Genomic DNA, 24470 nt, shown 5'->3' with positions numbered 1-24470 from the left:
GCTGTTAGTTTTCTCATTTGAATTATTTTACATTGTCATTTCGACCTTATATATGGCCTTATATAGCTGACTATGCAGTATGGGGCTCATTGTTGAAGGCAGTACGGTGACCGATAGATGTTAAATTCTGTGTCATTTTGGTATCTTGTGGAGAGTTGTCTCATTGGCAATCATACCACATCTTCTTTTTTTTTCTATATCAGACAGTCTCAATTATTTATCCATCCAGCTTAATAGAAGTAGTTTGTAGTGTACTGCAAGAAAATGTTTGTTCACTTGACTAATTCATTTAAAATTTTAATTTATGTATCAACACTAACCTCTTTGTGACTAATGTCATCCTGAGTTGTATTCTCTGTGCCATGTTCACTTTGTTGATTGGTCGGAAGTTCTGTCTCAGATTCACATGTGACCTGTTCATCAATCTCTAGTTTGACAGCTAGCTTTTCAATATCAGTATGATCTGTTGCAATCTGAAGTTCATGTTCTGAACTTGTACTTTCACTTCGTTCATTACCAGTACTCTGATCCATGATGATGTGAAGACTATTTTCTGAATTTTCACTTTGTTGACGTTGATATGTAACTACCGGTAATGGAAGTTTATTCTCTGAATTACTGTCCCTCTGCTGACTACTGCTTCCGCCATATTCAGTATCCATTACAACTTCCTGTTTAGTTGGATGACTTAATTGTCTCATCACATGATAATCTGCAACTGAAGTTTTCTGTGGTTGGTTTTCTTGTATTTTTCCAAATTGTTCATTGATTGAATGAAGATATTGTACATCATTGCCTTGTAAATGGAAGTCAGTGGTATCTTCCTGTTGGTAGGTCTTATAAAGCTCCTGCATGTCTAAGATATCACAATTTTTTTGTCTTTTTCTACGAGGTTTTCTCTTGGGACTGTGTAGAAGATTTTCACCTTTTTTACTATTATGAATGATAGTTGACTGTATACAATCTTTCATTGTAGATTGGTGAATCATATTCTTCATACTGTGCTGATCCTTAGATTGTTGCATCCTGCCATCAGGATTACTGGAATGACAATGTTGTGGGGAAACCACGTTTTCACCTTGCTTTTTTACTTGTTTAGGAGCTAACAGAATTCCATCGTGATTGTTGGACTTTTTATTTGGATTTGATAGATCAATAGGTAGCTCTTGACCACCATTATAATAATTTTCGATTACCTTGAAATATCTTTGATTTGGATCCCCCATTTGTTGTTCCACTGACTTTAAGTTGTCCTTCACCTTGGTATTTGGTTTACCTAAAAGTGTGCTGTGTTTTTCAGTCGAAGGAATTAGGTCCATGCTATCCTTGCTGTCATTCAGTTGTATCTTGGGATAACATTGTAGTTGGTTGTTCTTCCTGTCACTTTCTGGCTCACTGATTTGACTTAATTGTTGGGTGTCCTTTGTATCACTGGTTTGACTTAATGATTCATTGACCTTCCTGCAACTTTCTGGCTCACTGATTTTACTTAATTGTTGGTTGTCCTTTGTTTCTCTTTGTTCCTCTATTGCAATACACTGATGTTGGTTATTCTTAGAATCAGATGGTTGCTCTAGAGTATGGCACTGAGCTTTGTTGTTCTTGGAATTACTTGGTTGCTCAGTCATATGCCATTGTTGTTGGTTGGTCTTTACATTAAATGATTGTTTAGTGGTATGGCACTGTTGTAGGTTGTTTTGGGGATCAAATGGTTGCTTACTGGTATTGGACTGGGTTTTGTTGTTCTCAATATCACAGGGTTGCACTCTGGTATGGCACTGGGTTTTATTGCACTTAGTATCACATGGTTGTTCACTGGTATGGCATTGTTGGGTTTTTTTCTGAGCTTCACATGTTTGCTCACTGATATGGGACTCTGTTTTGATGTTCTGGTCATCACATGGTTGTTTGCTTGTAAGTAACTGTTGTTGGGAGGCTTTATTGTTCTCAATATCACATGGATGTCCACTGGTATGGCACTGTTGTTGGTTGTTCTTAGTATCCCATGGTTGCTCACTTGGCTGTTGCTTGGCAATACTTTCATCTTTTGGTTGTTGTGGGGTGCAATTTTTATCATTTGATTGTTGTTTTGTGTCATTTTTATCATTTGGTAGTTGTTGGCTGTTACTTTTGTCCCCTGCATGTTGATGGGTGTCCAGTGGGTCAATTGATTGAAGTATGGCGTTATTGGTGTAACTTGATTGTTCCAGAATGTCATCATTGTCAATTGGTTGTTGTTTGGCATTACTGTTTCCAATTGGTTGTGTAGTATAACTGATGTCACTATGTTGTGGTTGGATATAAGAGTTGGCAATCAGTTGTTGTTGAATGCTGTTATCATTGACCAATTGTTCCTGGATGTCAATGACATTACTTGGTTCCTGTTGGTTGTAACTTAATTTAGTAGCAATGTTGATAATTGGTTTTAGTTGATGGTCTTTGCCATCATTTTGTTGTTGTTGAATGTTTTGATTTTGACATGATTGTTGTTGAATATTACCTGCTTGTTTATTTGCCTGTTGGACATCAGTGTTGGTTTCTGGCTGATGAACATAAGGGCTGCTCTCTGGCTGTTGAACATTAGAGCTGTTACCTATTTGTTGGACATTAGTGATGTTACCTGTCTGTTGGACACAAGTGCTGTTACCTGCCTGTTTAACATCAATTCCAGTTATTGCCTGTTGAAAATCATGACTGTTATCTGCCTGTTTGACATCATTACTGTTATCTTCCTCTTTGACATCAGTGCAGGTATCTGCCTTTTGGAGGTCAGTGCTGATAAGTGCTTGTTGGACATCAGTTCCAGTTATTGTCTCCTTGGCATCAGTGCTCTTATTTGCCTCTTTGCCATCAGCGCTTTTAATTTCCTGTTTGACATCACTTTTGTTATCTGCCTGTGGGACATCAGTGCTGTTATCTGCCTCTTTGACATCAGTGCTGTTATCTTCCAGTTTGACATCAGTACTGTTATCTTCCAGTTTGACATCAGTGTTGTTATCTTCCAGTTTGACATCAGTGCTATTATCTGCCTCTTTGACATCAGTACTGTTATCTTCCAGTTTGACATCAGTGCTGTTATCTTTCTGTCGGACATCAATGCTTTTATCTGCCTCTTTGACATAAGTGCTGTTATCTTCCAGTTTGACATCAGTGTTGTTATCTTTCTGTCGGAAATCAATGCTTTTATCTGCCTCTTTGACATAAGTGCTGTTATCTTCCAGTTTGAAATCAGTGCTGTTATCTTTCTGTCGGACATCAATGCTTTTATCTGCCTCTTTGACATAAGTACTGTTATCTTCCAGTTTGACATCAGTGTTGTTATCTGCCGGTTGGACATCATTGCTGTTATCTGCCTCTTTGACATAAGTGCTGTTATCTTCCAGTTTGACATCAGTGCTGTTATCTGCCTGTGGGACATCAATGCTTTTATCTGCCTCTTTGACATAAGTGCTGCTATCTTCCTGTTTGACATCATTGCTTTTATCTGCCGGTTGGACATCAATTCCAGTTATTGCCAGTTGAGCATCAGTGTTGGTATCTGCCTGTTGAACATCAGTGTTGGTATCTGCCTGTTTGACATCAGTAATGGTACCTGCCAGTTGGACATCAATTCCAGTTATTTCCTGATGCACATCAGTGCTTTTATAAGCCTGTTGGACACTAGTGTTGTTTCCTGACTGTTGTTCATTAGTGCTGTTACCTGTCTGTTGGATGTTAGTGCTGTTGTCTGCCAGTTGTACATAAATTCCATTTATTGTGTCATGGACATCAGTGCTGTAGTCTGCCTGTTGAAGGACAGGCTTACTGCAAATTGTTCCCTCAGCATTATTTACATTTTGTTTATAATTTTTACTTATTATCTGTTCATCATTTATTAATTCTGTCAAACCATGGTCCTGGTTTTGGTCACACTGTAAAGGTTTGACCTCCTGGCCTCCATTTCTAGTAATTAATTTTATTTTGTCATTATCTTTACTAATGCCTCCATTTTCTTTACACGTTTGACCTTTTAATTTGATTTCCTGATCAGGTTCCAATGGCAGCAAATCCTGATCTGATGTGGTTTCCCAATGTGTTGTCTGAAATACAAGAAGTCTTTGAATACAATTTACATGTATGTGTAATATGTTGTTATGTAGGTTACAATAAAAATTTAAATGTATGTATATTATGTTGTTACATAAGAGTATGCTACAATGATTTGTAACTTCTACTTAGTTATAAGTTGTAGTACATATAAGTGAAATCAAACCATCAAAAAACAAAGTATATAATGTAAGTTTTCTACATCATTATTCCCAGGCTATAAATCTATTCCCTTTAATTTGGTAATATTGAATGTGCATGTATGCACATGTAAAAATTAACTGTTAAATATATTTCTGTAATTAGGACATACCAAATTGATTTACTATCTTTGGTGTTGTCTAATAGCAATCTCGTGTCATTTTTGAACAAAATTCAAACTTGATTTGTATTTTGTGGTTTGAAGCATTGTGTGTAAGTTTCATAACATTTGGTTGAGGCTAACTAAAATTACAAAATGGAAACGAAAAATTCAGAAATTTTTCAATTTCAATTTTTAGGAGGAAAAAAAATCCAAATATGTACTAGAATAGTACATTGTATATTTAAAGTATAACAGATGTGACATTAACAATTTAATGTTAAATACTTGAAATCAATCAATCAAGGTACTCAACATCTACAAAGAAATGAACAGATATCTATACTACTAAAGGTTTTTAACTTTTTAAAGGTCAAGGAACAGAAAATGGGCTGTCACAGGTTTTGGTAATATTTTGCATACAATTTTGGCTCATATCTGAAAAAAAATTAGCTTTTTTCTCTTATATTTACCGAAAAATCAGATTAAATTCTTTCAAAACATGTGCCCATTTATAAAAGACAACAAATGTTCATAAATTATCTAACAATCATCAAATTTCTAATCCTTAATACATAGATGATTTTAAGAAATATCTATGTTTTTCGCTGATTTTATGTGCTTTCTATACAAATATTCCCCTATTCAAGAATGCTGACTTATCATATGTAGTGACTTTTCATAAAAAAAAATATATATATATATCTAAATGTGGGTGATTATCCTCACTATGAACCCAATACACTTTATGGCAATATGTTCAGCACAACTTGACAACACAAATATATGTTGACCCCATAAGAGAAATGTGTGACTGCTCAAAGCCACAGGGTCTGCTGTAAGATATTTATAGTTGTTTAATAATTTTCAGGTCATGTACTTCAGATCTCAAAAAGGCAATAAGGTCTACAAAAAAGTGTTTTAAGTTGGTACCAAACATCTTCACTAAAACTAATTTGGCTCATTGAATTTCATAAAATTTTGACAAAATATTAACTTCGACCATTTGACAACCAGATGCTCCGCAGGGCGTAGCTTTATACGACCGCAGAGGTTGAACCCTGAACGGTTGGGGCAAGTATGGACACAACATTCAAGCTGGATTCCGCTCTAAATTTGGATTGTGATTAAATAGTTGACACAGCATAGGTTTCTGACACAGAATGAATGTATTCAAATGAACTTAAAATTTTTGTTTTCTCTTAGAGCAATTCACTATGCTGTTGAATATTAATCCTCTCAAAAAAATGTTTGAAGAAATTTTCTTTTTATTTATGAAATTTCAAATGAGAAAAATTGAACCCAATTTTTTATTCACATCCCCCTTTCCCTTATTCCAAAACTAATTTCAATTAAAAAATTCTAAAGGAGTTTGCAACAATTACTACTCATTTAAATACAACATAAAATATTAAGATGTAAAAAAACTGCTTGTTATCACTGAATGGTAAAGATTATTTAAATTTATCAGTTGGTAGTAAAAAGTGAATATACATTGTATATTGTATATAACAAAGATTTAAGTTGATTCTGGACAAAAAAGATAACTCCAATTAAAAAAAATTCTTGCAGATATTTCTTGCTTACTATACTGGACAAAGAAAGATAACTCTTAATTAAAAAAAAATTTGCTATTTCACAATATTGTGAAATTAGATATTTCTTGCCATTGCACAATACTGTGCAATTGAAAAGACTTGCTATTGCACAATACTTAATATAATAATTTTAGATCCTGATTTGGACCAACTTGAAAACTGGGCCCATAATCAAAAATCTAAGTACATGTTTAGATTCAGCATATCAAAGAGGCCCAAGAATTTAATTTTTGTTAAAATCAAACTTAGTTTAATTTTGGACCCTTTGCACTTTAATTTAGACCAATTTTAAAACTGGGCCAAAAATTAAGAATCTACATACACAGTTAGATTTGGCATATCAAAGAACCCCAATTATTCAATTTTTGATGAAATCAAACAATGTTTAATTTTCGACCGCGATTTGGGCCAACTTGAAAACTGGGCCAATAATCAAAAATCTAAGTACATTTTTAGATTCAGCATATCAAAGAACCCCAAGGTTTCAATTTTTGTTAAAATCAAACTAAGTTTAATTTTGGACCCTTTGGACCTTAATGTAGACCAATTTGAAAACGGGACCAAAAATTAAGAATCTACATACACAGTTAGATTCGGCATATTAAAGAACCCCAATTATTCAATTTTGATGAAATCAAACAAAGTTTAATTTTGGACCCTTTGGGCCCCTTTTTCCTTAACTGTTGGGACCAAAACTCCCAAAATCAATACCAAACTTCCTTTTATAGTCATAAACCTTATGTTTAAATTTCATAGATTTCTATTTACTTATACTAACGCTATGGTGCGAAAACCAAGAAAAATGCTTATTTGGGTCCCTTTTTGGCTCCTAATTCCTAAACTGTTGGGACCGAAACTCCCAAAATCAATACCAACCTTCCTTTTGTGGTCATAAACATTGTGTTTAAATTTCATTGATTTCTATTCACTTTAACTAAAGTTATTGTGCGAAAACCAAGAATAATGCTTATTTGGGCCCTTTTTTGGCCCCTAATTCCTAAACTGTTGAAACCAAAACTCCCAAAATCAATCCCAACCTTTCTTTTGTGGTCATAAACCTTGTGTCAAAATTTCATAGATTTCTATTAACTTAAACTAAAGTTATAGTGCGAAAACCAAGAAAATGCTTATTTGGGCCCTTTTTGGCCCCTAATTCCTAAAATGTTGGGACCAAAACTCCCAAAATCAATACCAGCCTTCCTTTTATGGTCATAAACCTTGTGTTAAAAATTCATAGATTTCTATTCACTTTTACTAAAGTTAGAGTGCGAAAACTAAAAGTATTGGGACGACGACGACGACGACGACGACGACGCCAACGTGATAGCAATATACGACGAAATTTTTTTCAAAATTTGCGGTCGTATAAAAACATAAAAATTACGACAAAGTTGAACCACACACAAAATCAGTGGGATGAATGGCAGTTTGACTAACTAAACCCAATTTTGATCATTGAAAAGCTTAATATTTAACCTAGAACAATAGAACATGATTAAAACATTTAAATGATTTTTCTAGAGTTATCTCCCTGTAGCATTATGTACCACCTTAATATTCTTGCCATCAGTATAAAAAATTTCAAAATGCAATAAGTTCTTGTAAAAAAAATGAGGTGAATATGATTGCCAATGAGACAACTATCCATCAAAGTTCAAATGAAGTGTATGTTAGGAATTAAGGATATACTATAAACAAACACTGACTCAGTTACTTCCAAAATCAAAGTGCTGGATAGCACCTGTGGAAAGTTTGCAAAGGTAGATTGTAATATTTCAAACAGATTGTAAATGTGTAGATTGCATGGTTAACTATTTAAAAGAAAAAAAACTTTACCAAGAAATAAACAGGATGCTGCTTGAAAGTATCCCAAACAAAGCTCTCAAAATTAGTCTTTCCAACAGTCGCCTGACATTTGGCAAAGTGGTCTGGTCTAGTAAAGTGATATGCACAAGTGACGTCTAGGTATTACACCTGTATGTCATTCAAACCTTCTCGAAATCATGTACAGTAATATTCATGATTTATGGGTGGGGATCTAGACAGTTTACAAGTTCTTAAACAGGCAGGAGATAGGGGTAAGAGTGATCCTAAGGAACTAACCTTTTTTCCATCTGATTTGTTTTATTATTCTGTACAAGAATATATGTGGTTTTAGTGTGGGGATTTCGACAGTTTTCAGTTTCCAAAAAGAATGGGGTGGATCTTAACTGTTTACAAGTTCTCAAAACAGGATTGGGTGGGATGACATTGAGGGACTCTTAATATTATACATGTATTTCATTTTATTAGTTTTATTGTTCAATACAAGAATATATATGGTTAAAGGGTCGGGATCTCAGCCGTTTGAAAGTTCTCAAACATATGGGGGTGAAGATGACCCAGAGGGACTCCCACTATATATCATTTGATTTATTTTATTGCCCCATAAAAGAATATAAATGGTTTAGGTGTGGGGATTTCGACCCTTTACTAGTTTTCAAAAAAAGGGGTGGTGGTTTGGGTCACCCTGGTGGATTTCTTCTATATTCCATTTGATTTATATTATTGTCTCATACAAAAATATATATGGTTTATGGGTGGGGATCTCAACCATTTAACAGTTCTCAAATGACAAAGGGTTGGGAGTGATCCCTGGGGACTCGCCTTCAATTTCATTTGATTTGTTTCATTGTCCAGTACAAGAATATATATGGTTATGGGGTGGGGATCTTGGCCATTTCCAAGTTCTCAAGTAGGAGGGGGTGTGGCTGACCTAAAGGGACTCCCATTGTATTTCAATTGATTTGTTTTGTTGCCCCATACAAAAATATATATGGTTTGTGGGTGGGGATCTCAACCGTAAAAGTTCTCAAACAACAAGGGGGTGGGAGTGACTCCTGGGCATAAGCCTTTAATTTGATTTGATTTGTTTTATTGTCCAATACAAGAATATATATTGTTAATGAGTGGGGATTTCAGCTGTTTAAAAGTTCTCAAACATAAGGGAGTGGGGATGACCCAGAGGGACTCCCGCTATATATCATTTGATTTGTTTTATTGCCCCATACAAAAATATGTATGGTATAGGGGTGGTGATCTTGACTGCTTCCAAATTCTCAAACATGAGGGGGTGGGGCTGACCCCAAAAAAGAGTCACCCCTGGGGACTCGCCTTTTATTTCATTTGATTTGTTTTATTGCACTGAATAAGAATATATATGGTTTAGGGGTGGGGATCATGGCTGTTTTTAAGTTATCAAACATGATTGGTTGGGTTGGGTGACCCCATGGACTCAACCTAAATTTAACTTGATTTATTTTATGGTCCTGTGATCATTACTGAAAACCATATGTGTCTGTCACTTACTTTTTTCAAGTTAAAGTCATTTGAAAATTTAAATAAAAAAAAATCCCATAGGCTCTTATAGTTAGTTACTCCCTTCTGTTGGCCTCTCAAAATATACCTAAATTATCCCAAGAAAAAAATAAGAAGACTGAGCAAAAACTTTGTTATGAGTTTTAATAGCAAGTACAATGTAGTTCAATTACGAAATCTGTTCAATGTAATCCCATATTGTAATGCCGAATATGTAAAAGGCCAAGTTTATTATAGTCCGAGGTTGTTGTGGGTCGAAATTAGATGATATACCATAATACTTTCGATAGTCTCGGGCTTTTAGGTATTGCATTAACATTTATAAAAAATCGTAGTCAGCGTAGAAAAAGGTTCATTCATGAAATATTTTAAACACAGTATTAATTTTCTCTTTAACCGGAGGAAGGTAGGAAACTTTTGAAACCGGGAATATAGTACTCCCGTCTGGAGGCACACATATATAGATCTGACGCATGTCTGGAGAATACCGATAAACTGAAAGCATAACGTAACTGCCGTCTCATGTGTGTATTGATTTTACTTTCCGCGAAGCGTAGATCTGCGAAGTATTGTTTGTTCGTCAAAATGAAGTTGAATTATTTGGTTTAGTGATGAAAATTCAGTATATTTTTATTCAAGTTGTGTGCCATCAAAATTGGAAAGCTCAAAATTTCAAAAGCATCTTTCTATTATTAGTTTTCAAACACCAGAACTACATTGTCTAGAAGTAGGACACACTTCCTAAAGTAAGATAACCTTTCATTTTCGGTTAGAGGCCAATGATTTAAGAAAGTTTATTGCTATAGCAAGCTATAGCAAACTTTCCAAAAACCTCAACTTTCAAAACCAACAAGCAATGCTATTTCAGAACAATACACAATTCAGTGTAAGACCTGATTGACCTAATATTGTCACATTGAACATCAAATAACATCTCTTTAAGTCTGAGGTTGTTTAAAGAAAACTCTGATAATATTGAATATTGTTTTTCAATTGTTTGTTGCCTTGGTTACCAAACTAACTGTGCTTACCTCTGATGATGTGATTGTGTCATTAATGTCTCTGTTCATGTCAACAAGAACACTCAAATATTGTCACATCTAATAGTTCCTGAAATTAGAACAATCAAATTCAGTTTTCAGTTTTTACTCCATACAACTTCTGTTATTACAAAAAGATAAGTGTGGGAGTTTCTGACTGCATTGAACACACATTGGTAGCCTTCAGCTGTTGTCTGCTCTTTGGTCAGGTTGTTGTCTCTTTGACACGACACATTCCCCATTTCCATTCTCAATTTTAATTTTACATATATATGTAAAACATTTGTTTTCTACAATTTTCATTTGCTTCATTTTCCTTATATGATGATATTCTTTGAGATCTTTTTTGATCAAGAAAACTTCAATATTGCAAGGTGCCTCTTTCTGATTTTCTTAACCAATCATAGTTGACCTATTACTTACAATGGCATCCCACAAGAAACAAAAACTTTAACATTGCACAACAAAGCTTACATCTCATGGCACTATCAGACAGATAATGGTATACATCTTACAACCATTCTACTGGCAGAATGTTAGAGATATTTACTGTGCAATAACACATTGATCACTGAACCATTAAAATGGGGTCAAGCCCACTTGATATCTGTTTCAATTGGATAAAATCTGTCATCAATTTTATGGTTGATGATCAAAGTCATTGGCAACAGCATTTATTTAAGTAGAATTATTTTTGAAAATTTCAAGAGTATTGTACTAGAATATTAAATACAGTATTGTATTTGATAAGTTCGTACATTTTTACCTTCAAATGGCATTATTGTCCCCAGTGCAAAAAAAATCTGTTTTATTTGTTAATATATATGTGAAATCTATTAAAAAATTCTTTTAATCAATGAACAAAATATAGAATGTTGGTCAAATCAAACAAAAATGTTTTAATAAATTATCTTTAAATTCTCATTCCACTATAACCAATCAATAAATAATTCAGAAAAAATGAATATGTTAGTACCAGCTAAAAGATCTATTTCAATGATATCAGTTATCACATGGGAATAAAAAATTATAGATTTACAAAGTAAAGTTCTTTTGTGAAAAAATAATAACAAAACCCCCATTGATCTGGTTAATTTACTGCAACAATCCCTAAAGTGTTGTAGTTATAACAGTGTTAACATTAACATGACATTTAACATAACAACTCTGCATACCCAGGGAATTCACTTAAGGGAATCTATATACTGTGGATTCATTATTATTCGTTGGATACCAATTTTCGTTGGTTTCGTGGATACAGGTAAACCACGAATTCAAATGTTCAACGAATATCATGTTTTCAACAGGCTTTGTATACAGAGATTGGCAAAACCACGAAATCAAATATCCAGCAAATTTTCAGCAATCCACGAAAATTGATACCCACGAAAATAAATGAATCCACAGTATAATGTATTACAGCCGATTGCATTGAGTGTGTATGTAAAGGTTATATCTCGTTAAGTATGCTTTCTAGCTGAACCATGCAGTCATTATTATAGGTAATGTATACTATCCTCCTTTCGAAGAAGGGTAGTCCTTCAGACAGATAAATTGGTTATCTGTCGGACTAGTCTACTCTTAAAGGAGGGTAGTTTACCTAATCCAATAATGACTTCACGGTTCAGCTAGCAAGCAAGCTGACCAAAGATCTTCCTTTACCTACATACTCAATGCAATCAGCTGTAAAGATTTGTTGGTTCTCTGTCGTTTGTAAAAAAAACACAAAGTATAAGCATATCATTTGTTGTAATGTAGTTAAGCCATGCTAAATTTTCTTTAGATGCTTTTTCCAATAAACACACTTATAAATATAGATTTGTAATATCCTACAAACAATGGACCTGATCCTATAACTAGTATTTATCATTTAAAAGGAAGTATAATATATCAATCGACAACATTGCAATTCTTGGAAAAAATCTATAAGTTTGTTTAGAGAAATAAATAAATCAATCTTAAGTATGCTATTTAGTCATTTTATGTGTATTTCATACAAATGTGCAATCTGTTTAAAGAAATTTTATGTAATAGAATCTTAAAAATAATATATTTTTTCAACTTATTTAAATTAGAATCAATATGCCCTTTATATAAGCAAAATTTCATAAATCCGTGACTTCACCAATTTACCGTTACTTGACCTTATAACAGTAAGATCCAGTACCAGGCTCAAATTAAATATTCCCCCTTTTTTTTTAGCATGATATCAAAACCAAGAAATAAACATTAAGATTGAACAATTAATTTCATCCTACCTAAATTTTAGAGTATGAAGGAAGTAAAATACAAAGTAAATGAATTGTTTCTAAGATTTAAAAATTCTAAGTATTCTTCATAAAGTTAGTTTTTGAAAATGTATCATTCTTAGAAAAAATAATAAATATAATACCTGATATCATCAATAGTTTTTGATATTGTGAAGTTCGAGTAACAGGAAATCGGTATTATATCAGGTTTAAACAATTTCAATACCAGGATGTGCAGAAAAGAGAATTGAACTTATTGGAAAAATAAATGGATTGATTTTGAAGCAACATATTATTGACGAAGAAGACAATTGTAGACTAAAATAAAACAACATTTTTCTTTTAAAATTAAATGTTTTAATTGATTCTGGTTTATTTGGTAGCAAAGTTAAAAGTAAAATCACAAAAATACTGAACTTAGAGGAAAATCAATTTCAGGATGTCCATAATCACATGGCAAAATCAAATAACAAAACACATCAAAAACGAATGAACATGTAACTTTCTGGATAATCCTTGACTTTACAAAAAAATATTAAAAATCCTATCAGATGAACCTTGAAAAAGACGATTTATCATAGGCATGATAGGTGAATTTGACTATTATTTTTAAAAAATTGACAAATTATCTGCCATTATCTGACATCCCACTGTCTATATCACACTGTTCAGCTCTTAATATTATTTCGTATCTTGTCTTGGTGACGTCAAATACATTGACATTACTTATTCCATATATCTTTATACAGTTAATACAGAACTGAGGTTTTTACCAATGTAACCAATCCATATTGTTTTCAAATTTCTTTGATTTCAAAAGTCCTTTAGATCTTTCTACAGTTTTTATGTGTCTTGAATTAGATGTGGTCAAACCAAAATTATAAACCTGGTGCAATGTATCTAAACAAATTTTTAAGCACACTAACCGTTTATGATTTCTCGTCAAATAATCACCATAACAAGACTAAATGTCTATAGGACACAATGTCCCACTTATATCCTATGTACATGCTCAAACAGATTTGTGAACATAATTTGTCCTAATTCCAAAATTCACCATGAATATGAGTACATTCGAACTCATTTGTATTAAGCTTTAAAGTTGACGTAATTTTTCAGCAATTCCAAATAGTTCTTTCACCATGAATGTACATTTGTACTAAGTTTTAAGTTGACGAAATTTGTCAGCAATTTGAAAAAGTTCTTTCACCATGAACATGAGTACATTTTTACTCAGTTTTAAGGAACTCCATGGTTAACTTACTAAACCAAAAACTCTAACCTGAGAATGTACTAATTTCTAAATTTTACATAGATTTCTATGTTGAGTGAACTGTATAATCTAGGTCAAAACCATTTATTTGGGATACACCTTGATATTTCACTTCATAATTAACATGTAAGGTTTATGTCAACTACCTTTACCGAAAACTTTAACATTATACAGGATATCAATAGAACCACAGGCACTTTTCCCTGAATTTTATTTGTCCTTAATCTGGTATATAAAAGTATATAAAGTGATTGATAGACTACTAGACACACAGAACAGAAAATGCAATACCCTACTTTTGCCGTAGACAGTGCAAAAAAAAAGGGGTACAAATCACACACAACTGTTTAATAATACATTATTAGTCCCCTACCAGTTAAAGTTCATTGTACTGCAACAAAATGTTAATTTGATCTATAACTTGACATGGTTAAGTATATAACACATTTAAGATCAATATCTGCAAACAAGACGAAAAAAGTGTGTAAAACTGATTATTTTTCATGAATTTCACCTCAAACGAGCTTATACGTGAAACTCACTGAAAATTAGTTTTTGTGAGTTTCACATGAATCTCATGTGAAACGTGTGTGAATTTCAGATGAAAATCACGTAAACTTTTTTCATGTAAAAATCACATGAATTTTTAAAATAGAGTAATTCAAATAACATCTAAATTTTCAAATTCAACAGTGTTGTACAATTTCAGAGCATTAGAAATACTTAAACACAAGTTATTATCCTGAAACTAGAAAAATGCTTGTTTTTGGCCCCTTTTTGGCCCCTAATTTCTATAAGGTTTAGGACCATCATCCCCAAAATCAATCCCAACCTTCCTTTTGTGGTATTGAACCTTCTGAAAAAAAATTATAAAGATCTTTTTACTTAAACTTAAGTTATTGTCCGGAAACCAAATTGTGGTCGTATAATACATTAAAAATTAACATTTTCTTCAAAAATCATGAAAATTTAATACCAAAGAATTGTTTCATAAATTTATAACATACTTATTTAAAGAAGATATCCTAGAAAGTTTTACAAAAATTCACTTGTGTTTATCTTTTGAACATAAAAGTAATATAGGATAAAAATTTCCAAGAGTCCCAATTTTGAGTAAAGTTATTTTTTTAAATACATTTTTATATGAATTTTTTTATTTGGTCGGGTTGTTGTCTCTTTGACACATTCCCAATTTCCATTCTCAATTTTATTATGTAAACAAATTTGCTTGTAAATTTACTTGAATAAATCTGTGTCGGATCAAAACTGTAATGTTTGCTTTTTATAGTAAAAACATATATAAAAGACATCTCAAATATATCTACACTGTAAAAACTTCTTAAAACTGTTGTAAACTTGATACTTGAGAATGTAAAGAGGTTTTTACATTAACATCATCAATTAGCTTAAGATTTATCTAAATCTAAATGTTATGCATTCTTACACTTATTTGGTATCTCACTTTAAGTGGTCATCTATGCTTCAAAAAGTTTACTTATTACAGCTAATTTCCTAAAGCATGTAGAGCAAGACTTTAGTTAGCTTGTTTGCTTTGTTTTTATATTGTACAATCATTAGGATAACACCCAATTAAATTCAAATATAATATATACAGTTTAAACTTTGACTACATAGTACATATATTGTTTAAAGATGTCAATCTTATTTACAAAGCTTGTACATATAAACAAATATACAAACAAAGCAAGCAAGCAAACCAAAGTTTTGCTTTACATGCATTAGGAAATTAGCTGTAAAGATACCTAAATATTCATAAACATCACCAATCAATTAGCTGAAGATTTATCTTTATCTAAATGTTATTTTAAATTTTGAAGCTTATCTCACCTTAAATGATCCTCTATGCTTCAAAAAGTCTGCATATCAAGTGATCCTATTTTACAATTTACAGACATAAAACAACAGCTTTATAATTTATACACCAGCTAACATCTTTAGATATACATAATCAATAAAGGACAACATATTGTGGCTTTTGTCAATATATATTTTTGCAATTACTTAAATGAAACTTTAAAAAAAAACTATTCAATGTGTTACATGTTTGTGAGCAAGAGATATATACTTGTAAATATTGTAATCTTTTTCACACTTCATAAATCTTACAAAATTTTTGTAATAGGCAACATCAAATTAATTTCCTGTTTTCTTCTTAATGTTAACAAAATTTTAAATATTTTCTAATTTCTTGGTAATGTGAAAGCACATTAATCATGTCAGAGGATCACACTTTAAAATTGATATTTGCTATGTTAAGAAGGTGGCATTAAGGTTTAAGATTAGATAATGGTCAGCTCAAATTCACAATGATGTGTTCGGGTAAGGTGTTACCTTCTAAACTAACATGTTAATAAAATGCTTCCCTGAGTGCAGTCTGATAAGACCACAACAGTTGGGGCAAATTTGGACACAATATTCAAGCTTCATACTGTCTAAATCTGGAATGTGATCAAATGTTTGACATAATAAAGGTTTCTGACACAAAACAAAGGTCAATATCTTACAAATCTATTGTGCAATACTGTGCTGAAACTTTTCAAAAATTTGAAATTTGAAAAATTTTGAAAAACAAATTGAACGCCTAAAAAAAATTGACCCCCCCCCCCCACTCCAAACTTTTCAAATCACACTTTGAGCAATTACCCCCCCCCCCCCCTAAATCCTAGCCTTACTTTTGTGATATGATACCTTGTTTTACACTGTCAGAGAGATCCGAACACTTACACTTATTGTCCAGAAACTACAAATATGCTTGTTTTTGGTCCCTGTTTGGCCCTAAATTTCTAAAATGAATCCAGACCTGCTACTAGTGGTCTTCAACAATGTGGTACTATTTCAGAGCAAATTATACATAAGTTATTATCCTGAAAAATGCTTGATTTGGGTTCCTTTTGTGGTATTGAACCTTCTTATTAAATTTCAAAGAGATCCATTAAAAAAAACTAAAGTTATTGTCTGGAAACCAAATGTGTCTTCGACGACAACATCATAACATTAATACATGTATTTGATCCCAAATTTTTTTTGCAGTCATATAAAAATCTGTCAAAGCATGTCTGTTTATTTATTACATTTACATGTTCTCCTGAAGTTGCAGATCAATTTGACACTGGACATTAAGCACCCGTCCGTCATCATCCTTAATCGTATAAAAGAAGTTTTCTGATTTTATCAATGAAAATCCCAATATACATCTAATTTGGAAAGAGACAAGCTGAAATAACAGTTGACTATTTGGTAGTTGACAAATCAGCTGACAGTTAAACTACCTTTTGACTCTACTATACATTTCCACACAATCTCATCATTGTGAAGTTTCTTATTTAATTTTTTTAATGCAAGTTTATTTCCTGCAGACTTTTTCTTTAATGAAAAAGATAAATAATGCTGGATAAATTTACTGGAACTGTATTATATTGATCAAAGATCTCTATTTTTTCATTGACAAAATCTATGTATGTTTCAGGAATACAGTTCATCAACATGCTGTAGGTATTCCTATTGGCACTATTAAAATGAACCCCTTATAAAGCAGACAAATTCCTGCTCCTGTTTACAGCTAAGGTCAAACTGAGTAACTACATTATTCAAGCTAATAAAAAAGTATAATAAATATAAACCCTTACCTTGATGATATTTTAACTCCAGATTTCAAAGAGCGTAATCTTTTTCTTACATGTAATAATTTGTTCAGGGATTTCCTTACAAACAATTACTTTACTAGATTATTTTCCTATTTTCAAATTAGAATCTGCAAATTAATTGGATGACTAGTCTTGTTTTACAAGAAAAAGTCATTTTTTTTGTATCTTTAATAAACGTGCTAACCATCATCAATTTGGTGAAATGTAGGTTTACATTAACATGCATCATTAATCATTGATTACATGATAAACAACTAGGACTCTGCATATTTAAATCTTTTAAATCATATCAAATAAGTCAAACAGCCTAGAAAGTGGGACTCAATTATAAATTTAAACTCATCATTAAAAAAAAAGCTTCTTTTGAGTTATGTAAGAAGGACACACACACTTGCATAAGAGCCAGCCCAAAAGGCAAAACTATACTATATGTAGTTGCTTCCCAACTATTTTTTGCTTATTGCTTTTTTATATTGTTAACAAAAATAATAAATTGCTTCTTCAAGTGCACCTGGATACGAATGCAGAGGTCCAACCCTAAACAGTTGGGGCACAGTATTTTCGCGCTTGATACTGGTTTGAATTTGGATTGAAATTAAATATTTCACACACAATAGGTTTCTAACAGTAGTCAAAGAACTTGGAACTTTTTTTTGCCTATGTGCAATATACTATGCTGTTGCGAATTGACTCCCCCTCTCTCCCCCCCCCCCCCCCCCCCAATTTTTTTTTTTGCTTTTGTGCAATACACCTTGCCCTTCCCAAGTTTCTCAGCCTCATAATAAAAAGTTTATATTTTTCTGACATTGACCTATATCTTTATCCTCATTAAAAAGCACTTAAAAAGATGAACTTTCACAAAATTATAGGTGATCATTCAAATAAGTAAACAAAATATAGGATTGAAGTCTACCATGCATAAATTAATTAAAAGTTGTTTAGACTATTTTTGTCATTTCAATTTATATTCAATTTTTTCATCTTTCAATAATTTTATTTTGTAATTTTATAAACTTACCTATCATAATTAAAGTTTAAGATCCACAACTATGACATCATAGTGTTACACACATTACACCTGAAACAGAAAAATAATATATTAGCAAAATATTAAGCAACTCATGGAGATATCTTAATTCCCTAATTCATGTAATTCATGTGAATCCATTTAATTTTTTGACAGTTTGAGAACTAATTTTTAAATAGTTGAATGATAAATTGTTTTCATTAATATGTATATCATGTATATAAAGTTACAGACATTCACACATTACAAACATGAAATACACCAGATATATTTGACCTAGTACTTATAGTATTGAAGAGAGGACATGCTTCAGAAACTTAAACTAGACCAATGAACCAAGAAAACAAGAGGCTCTCAAGAGCCTGAATCGCTCACCTAAATTCTTTTGGTGAAATCTATCATCAATGATTATTTTGGCTTTTCAATTTATTTAAATGTTCTTTGGATCGTCCTGTTTTCTTCAAAAGCAAAAAAAATCATTTTCTCCTATGTTCTATTTTAGCCATTGGAGCTATGTTTCTTTACATACAAGGAAATAAAATATAAAATGTATACTAGATACTCTGAAACTCATTTAGCCTAAGTTTGGCTGAAATTGATACAGCAGTTTCAAAGGAGAAGATTTTTTAAAGTAAGTCAACATGATGAACAAATTGTGAAAAAAGTCTTTAAAGGGCAATAATTCCTTAAGGGGTCAATTGACAATTTTGGTCAAATTGACTTATTTGTAGATCTTACTTTGCTGAACATTATTGCTGTTTACAGTTTATCTCTATCTATAATAATATTCAAGATAATAACCAAAAACAGCAAAATTTCCTTCAAATTATCAATTCAGGGGCAGCAACCCAACAACAGAATGTCTGATTCATCTGAAAATTTCAGGGCAGATAGATCTTGACCTGATAAACAATATTACCCCTTGTCAGATTTGCTCTAAATGCTTTGGTTTTTGAGTTATAAGCCAAAAACTGCATTTGACCCCTATGTTCTATTTTTAGCAATTGCGACTATGTTTGTTGATGGATCAAAACTTCGGATACAATTTATAAACTAGATACCCTAAGGAACATTCAGTTAAAGTTTGGAAGTATTTGGCCCAGTAGTTTCAGAGGAGAAGATTTTTGTAAAAGATTACTAAGATTTACGAAAAATGGTTGAAAATTGTCTATAAAGGGCAATAACTCCTAAAGGGGTCAACTGACCATTTCGGTCATGTTGACTTATTTGTAAATCTTACTTTGCTGAACGTTATTGCTGTTTACAGTTAATCTCTATCTCTAATAATATTCAAGATAATAACCAAAAACAGCAAAATTTCCTTAAAATTACCAATTCAGGGGCAGCAACCCAACAACAGAATGTCTGATTCATCTGAAAATTTCAGGGCAGATAGATCTTGACCTGATAAACATTATTACCCATAATCAGATTTGCTCTAAATGCTATGGTTTTTGAGTTATAAGCCAAAAACTGCATTTGACCCCTATGTTCTATTTTTAGCAATGGCGACCATGTCTGTTGATAGATCAAAACTTCGGATACAATTTATAAACTAGATACCCTAAGGAACATTCAGTTAAAGTTTGGAAGTATTTGGCCTAGTAGTTTCAGAGGAGATGATTCTTGAAATAGTTTACGACGACGACAGACGACGACGGACGCCAAGTGATGGCATAAGCTCACTCGGCCCTTTGGGCCAGGTGAGCTAAAAAGGTCATATGACACCTGCCAGACAAACATGTAAACCTAAAAATCATACCATACATCAAATATATATTACGTATTGCTTGGATTTGAAAACAGACCTGTTCAAAACACAAAAACTCAACATTGACCAACGAACCATGAAAGTGAGGCCACATCCAAATGAAGTCTGCCAGATTGACCTTGTAAGGAGGCCAAATCCAAATAAATTTTGTCCTAAAACTCATCAGTGATAAAAAAAAAAAACCTCTACATTAATTTCAGCTGTCACTTGACAGTGAAAATAGAGACAACGATAGTGGACATGTCACAGATGCAAGCTTTATAACATATGTATACAAAGAATGAAGTATCCATGTCTTCAACCTGTTCAAATGTTAAGCTTTATACAAATAGTTCAAACAACAGTCTAACTGTATTCCCTACAACTCACATTCTGCAACATTTGTTTCATGCAAAACAATGATTTATTGAATCCTAGTTGGCAGATAAATTTTCCCCTTCAAACTAAGTTTCCAATTAAAATCTTGATTAATTGTTCATTTATATCATCAAAATTAGTAAATGACAAAATGAACAATAACTGAGACTAAGACTTCACATTTGTATTCTCTTTTTCTCCCATTCATCTACCAATGATTGTTTAAAAGTCCAAATATTGAACTTTTTTTTATTCTATTTTTTATCATTAAATATAAAAAAAGAAAAATGGTTTGATTGCCAATGAGACAACTGTAAAGCCTATGTATTGTACATTTCTTAATTAGTTTTTTTTTTATCTTTTACTCTCTTTTTTTGTGACTTACTGAATATGGTGAATAACACTACTAATGGGATCTCCTTTAATTATATGTTGCCATAGCTACAGGTAATTACAAATAGTAATATACATATAACATTTACTTGACCTTACACCACATCTAAAGTTGTGTTATAATGGAATGGATACAAATCTAAATACTTTAGAATTGAACGCTTCTTCTTGTAACTTTACTTGGGTGTATTTTTTATATTACAAGTCTATAAATAACAAAAAGAAGCATGCAATATGTATAACTGCATTGCTACAACAATAAACAACAAGTCTTATCAAGATTTTTATTTGTTTTTAAATGCATCCTTGTCATGATGAACACATATGATCATTTAGGTTTCATTTTATTGGTCAAAGGAATATCATTTTGGAATGGCTCTGTGAATCAATCTTACAGATTCTGATGACATTTAAGTATTGCTATATGGGTTTATTTTCACATTGGCTTGAGGCATAGCAGGAGGGTTGAGATCTCACAAAACATGTTTAACGTTGTTGCATTTTTGCACCTATCCATTTTCACTGAACAAGTATACATTTTTTAGGGAGGCAACTGAAGTTCACCCTTGGGTGCTGGATTTTACAGCTGTGTTAAGGACTCATTGGTGGCTTTTAACTGTTTCCTACTCTTCAATAGGGGGTGTTGTCTATATGACACATTCCCTTGTTTCCATTCTCAATTTTGAGTACTTCATTGTGCTATTTTTTTTCCAATATCAAACTAACAAACCTAAATAAGAGAACAATTATTGTGATTAAATAAAAATCTTCATAGAAAATATAGCACCAGATTCCAGAATGTGACTTTTTGTTATTGTGATACTCATCCAGTCTCATTATTCACAATAATCAAACCTCACATTAATTTCTGAATTTACAAAATTGTAATTATATAATCATGCAATTGGTTTTAAAACAATGAAATAACTAAGAGGTACTGAAAACAAAGCTCACCAAAAGTCCTTCATTTGCGAAGGGAAACACCATAAATATACTAGAATCTGATTACAGGTAATTGAAAGGTTTTATAATCTAAAATTAACTAACAAATAAAGAAGCCAATGGTTTATCAGTTTTCATTACTGAAGCATTACTTCCTTCTTAAAGGGCTATTTGATTGGAGGATTCATACGGTATAAATACAGACATTTTCCCTCCTGTTTATAAACTGAAATGTATGTTTATGCACATATATCTTGATTTGTCAACTGAAGTGCATCTAAGTCTTATATCTAAATTAGTATGTTGATGCATGTTATATGGTTCTTGGTGTATCAATTGCTTTAATCTTGTTTTATAAATGAAATATCTTTATTTGTCAAATGTAACTACCTCTGTCGGACTAACATCTTAATCAGTATGTTGTTATGTATATTTATATGTTTTGTGCATGGATTCCTTCTACTTTCATGACCTTGTGTTATAAAAGACATATTTTTATTTGTTAAGTGCACCAAGGACTAACGCCTTTACCTCATATGTTGATAACTTGATATATATACTTTGCACATCAAACATGTCAAAAGCTCCAAACTTATGTTATTTAAGCCATATTTTTTGTAGCACCTAGGACTAATGTCCCTTTCTCATATGTTGATATACAATGTACCGGTATTTACTTTGCACATCAAAAGCTCCTATCTTGTGTTATTAAAGACATATTTTTATTTGTTAAGTGCATCTAGGACTAATGTCTCAATCTCATATGTTTATACATATACTTTGCACATCAAATGCTTCAATGTTTAGTTATTTAAGACATATCTTGATTTGTAAAGTTTATCCTGGACAATATCATAATTACAGTTGTTACACATGTTACATCTATCTGGTCTTATTCTTCCTCATTCCACTAAACAGATTTTTAAAATATGTCTTTGACCTAACCAATATCAATACTTTATTTTATATTTCAAAATACTTTCAGCCATATATGAAACATTAAATCAAATTAAAAAAAAAAACAGGATTTTTTTTTTATACACTGTCATGACTGTATCAAACTGGAATGGCTATGTTCTACTTTAAAATACACTGTACGTGAAGTTTCTCAAAAAGAAAATCCTTTATAAAATCAAAATATAGATGTACTGCTATTATTGTCTTCCCATAAACTAATTTCCTGCTACTATGCATGGCAGTGACTTCAACTACAAGACCTCTCATTATAACCTTGGCCACAAAGCAGCATTTGAGTGTATCTTTCTATATTGTGAAGGTGGACTGCTGTTTCAGGTTAGAGTGAAGGTTGGTACCTGATAAAATGTTTAAACATTTCTGTGTTGTTTGGTGCCTTTTGAAGAGTTGTTTCATTCACAATCATACAACTTCTTCTTTTTAAATGTTGAATTTAAAATAGCAATACTTTAACATACATGACATATAAGTTATGTAAAAATTCAAAGTCTATGAACCCTGACTGAAGGTGCCTATGTCTCGCTTATTGACTCCATCAAGGCGAGACAAAAGAGACCAGTTACAAGCCTGAGAATATCTATAACAGGGGTGGATCCAGCCATTTTAAAAAGGGGGGGGGGGGGGGGGTTCCTAACCCAGGACAAAGGGGGGCTTCCAATTACATGTCCCCATTCAAATGCATTGATCGACCAAAAAAAGGGGGGTTCCAATCCCGGAACCCCCCTCTGGATCCGCGCCTGTATTATCTTTAAATATTGTATGTCATAATAATGACAGCTTTATAATCAGCTATACAGTTGTACTGGGATAATATGTGTTTTGTTTTGGTTGCAATTATAAACAGTAAAAAAAAATATAGAAAAGAAACAATTTTAAACTATCAACCATGTCAACTGCTCTGTGTCAATTGAGACTACTATGTGGTATAGTAGTATCAGATGTCAATTAACAACAAAATTGTCAAACTAAGAAAACGAAGTTAATTGTAATAAATTGTTGTGATGACGTGGGAAATGCATAATATGCCCCGTTTTGCATGTCCTTGTGATGTAAGTAACCAGTCAGGGTGGGTATCAGTTAGATAATTAGAGAAATATACCTTTAAAAACGAATGACAGCTGTCATAGGTATTCCCCAGAGCTTCTCTATTATTCCAAAGTGTACTTCCACACTGTAAAATAGTTTATGTCTTCCTTTATTTACTTTTTTCATAAATCATTAACACACAGTTCAGGTAAGACAGAAACAGTTTATTCAACTATGAACAGGAAACCAGTTCAAACTATACGATATAGTGTTAATTTTTCATAATGAAAAATGAACACTACATCATATCTTTTCAATTAAAACGGTTTAAATAAAATATGAGAATATATGTAATGTGATACGCTGTAAGGTACTTGCTAAAAAATCCAAATATTCTGTAACGATAATTT

General features: G+C 32.2%; 1 protein-coding gene across 1 annotated transcript in view; it reads right to left on the bottom strand.

Annotated features, from left to right (window-relative positions):
- LOC134722115 (uncharacterized) overlaps nt 1-24054 on the bottom strand; it is a 33264-nt gene extending 9210 nt beyond the window's left edge. The window contains exons 1-4 of the mRNA XM_063585639.1: nt 23920-24054; nt 18588-18647; nt 10374-10452; nt 321-4079 (exon numbers count right to left, since the gene is read on the bottom strand). Coding sequence (XP_063441709.1) covers nt 321-4079; nt 10374-10412 — 3798 coding nt within the window. The 5' untranslated portion in view covers nt 10413-10452; nt 18588-18647; nt 23920-24054. The remainder of the gene's footprint in view (nt 1-320; nt 4080-10373; nt 10453-18587; nt 18648-23919) is intronic.
- Between the last annotated feature and the right edge of the window lie 416 nt (nt 24055-24470).

Source organism: Mytilus trossulus, chromosome 6, assembly GCF_036588685.1.
Source record: "Mytilus trossulus isolate FHL-02 chromosome 6, PNRI_Mtr1.1.1.hap1, whole genome shotgun sequence".
Lineage (NCBI taxonomy): Eukaryota > Metazoa > Mollusca > Bivalvia > Mytilida > Mytilidae > Mytilus > Mytilus trossulus.
This window is presented reverse-complemented; position numbering and strand designations above follow the sequence as displayed.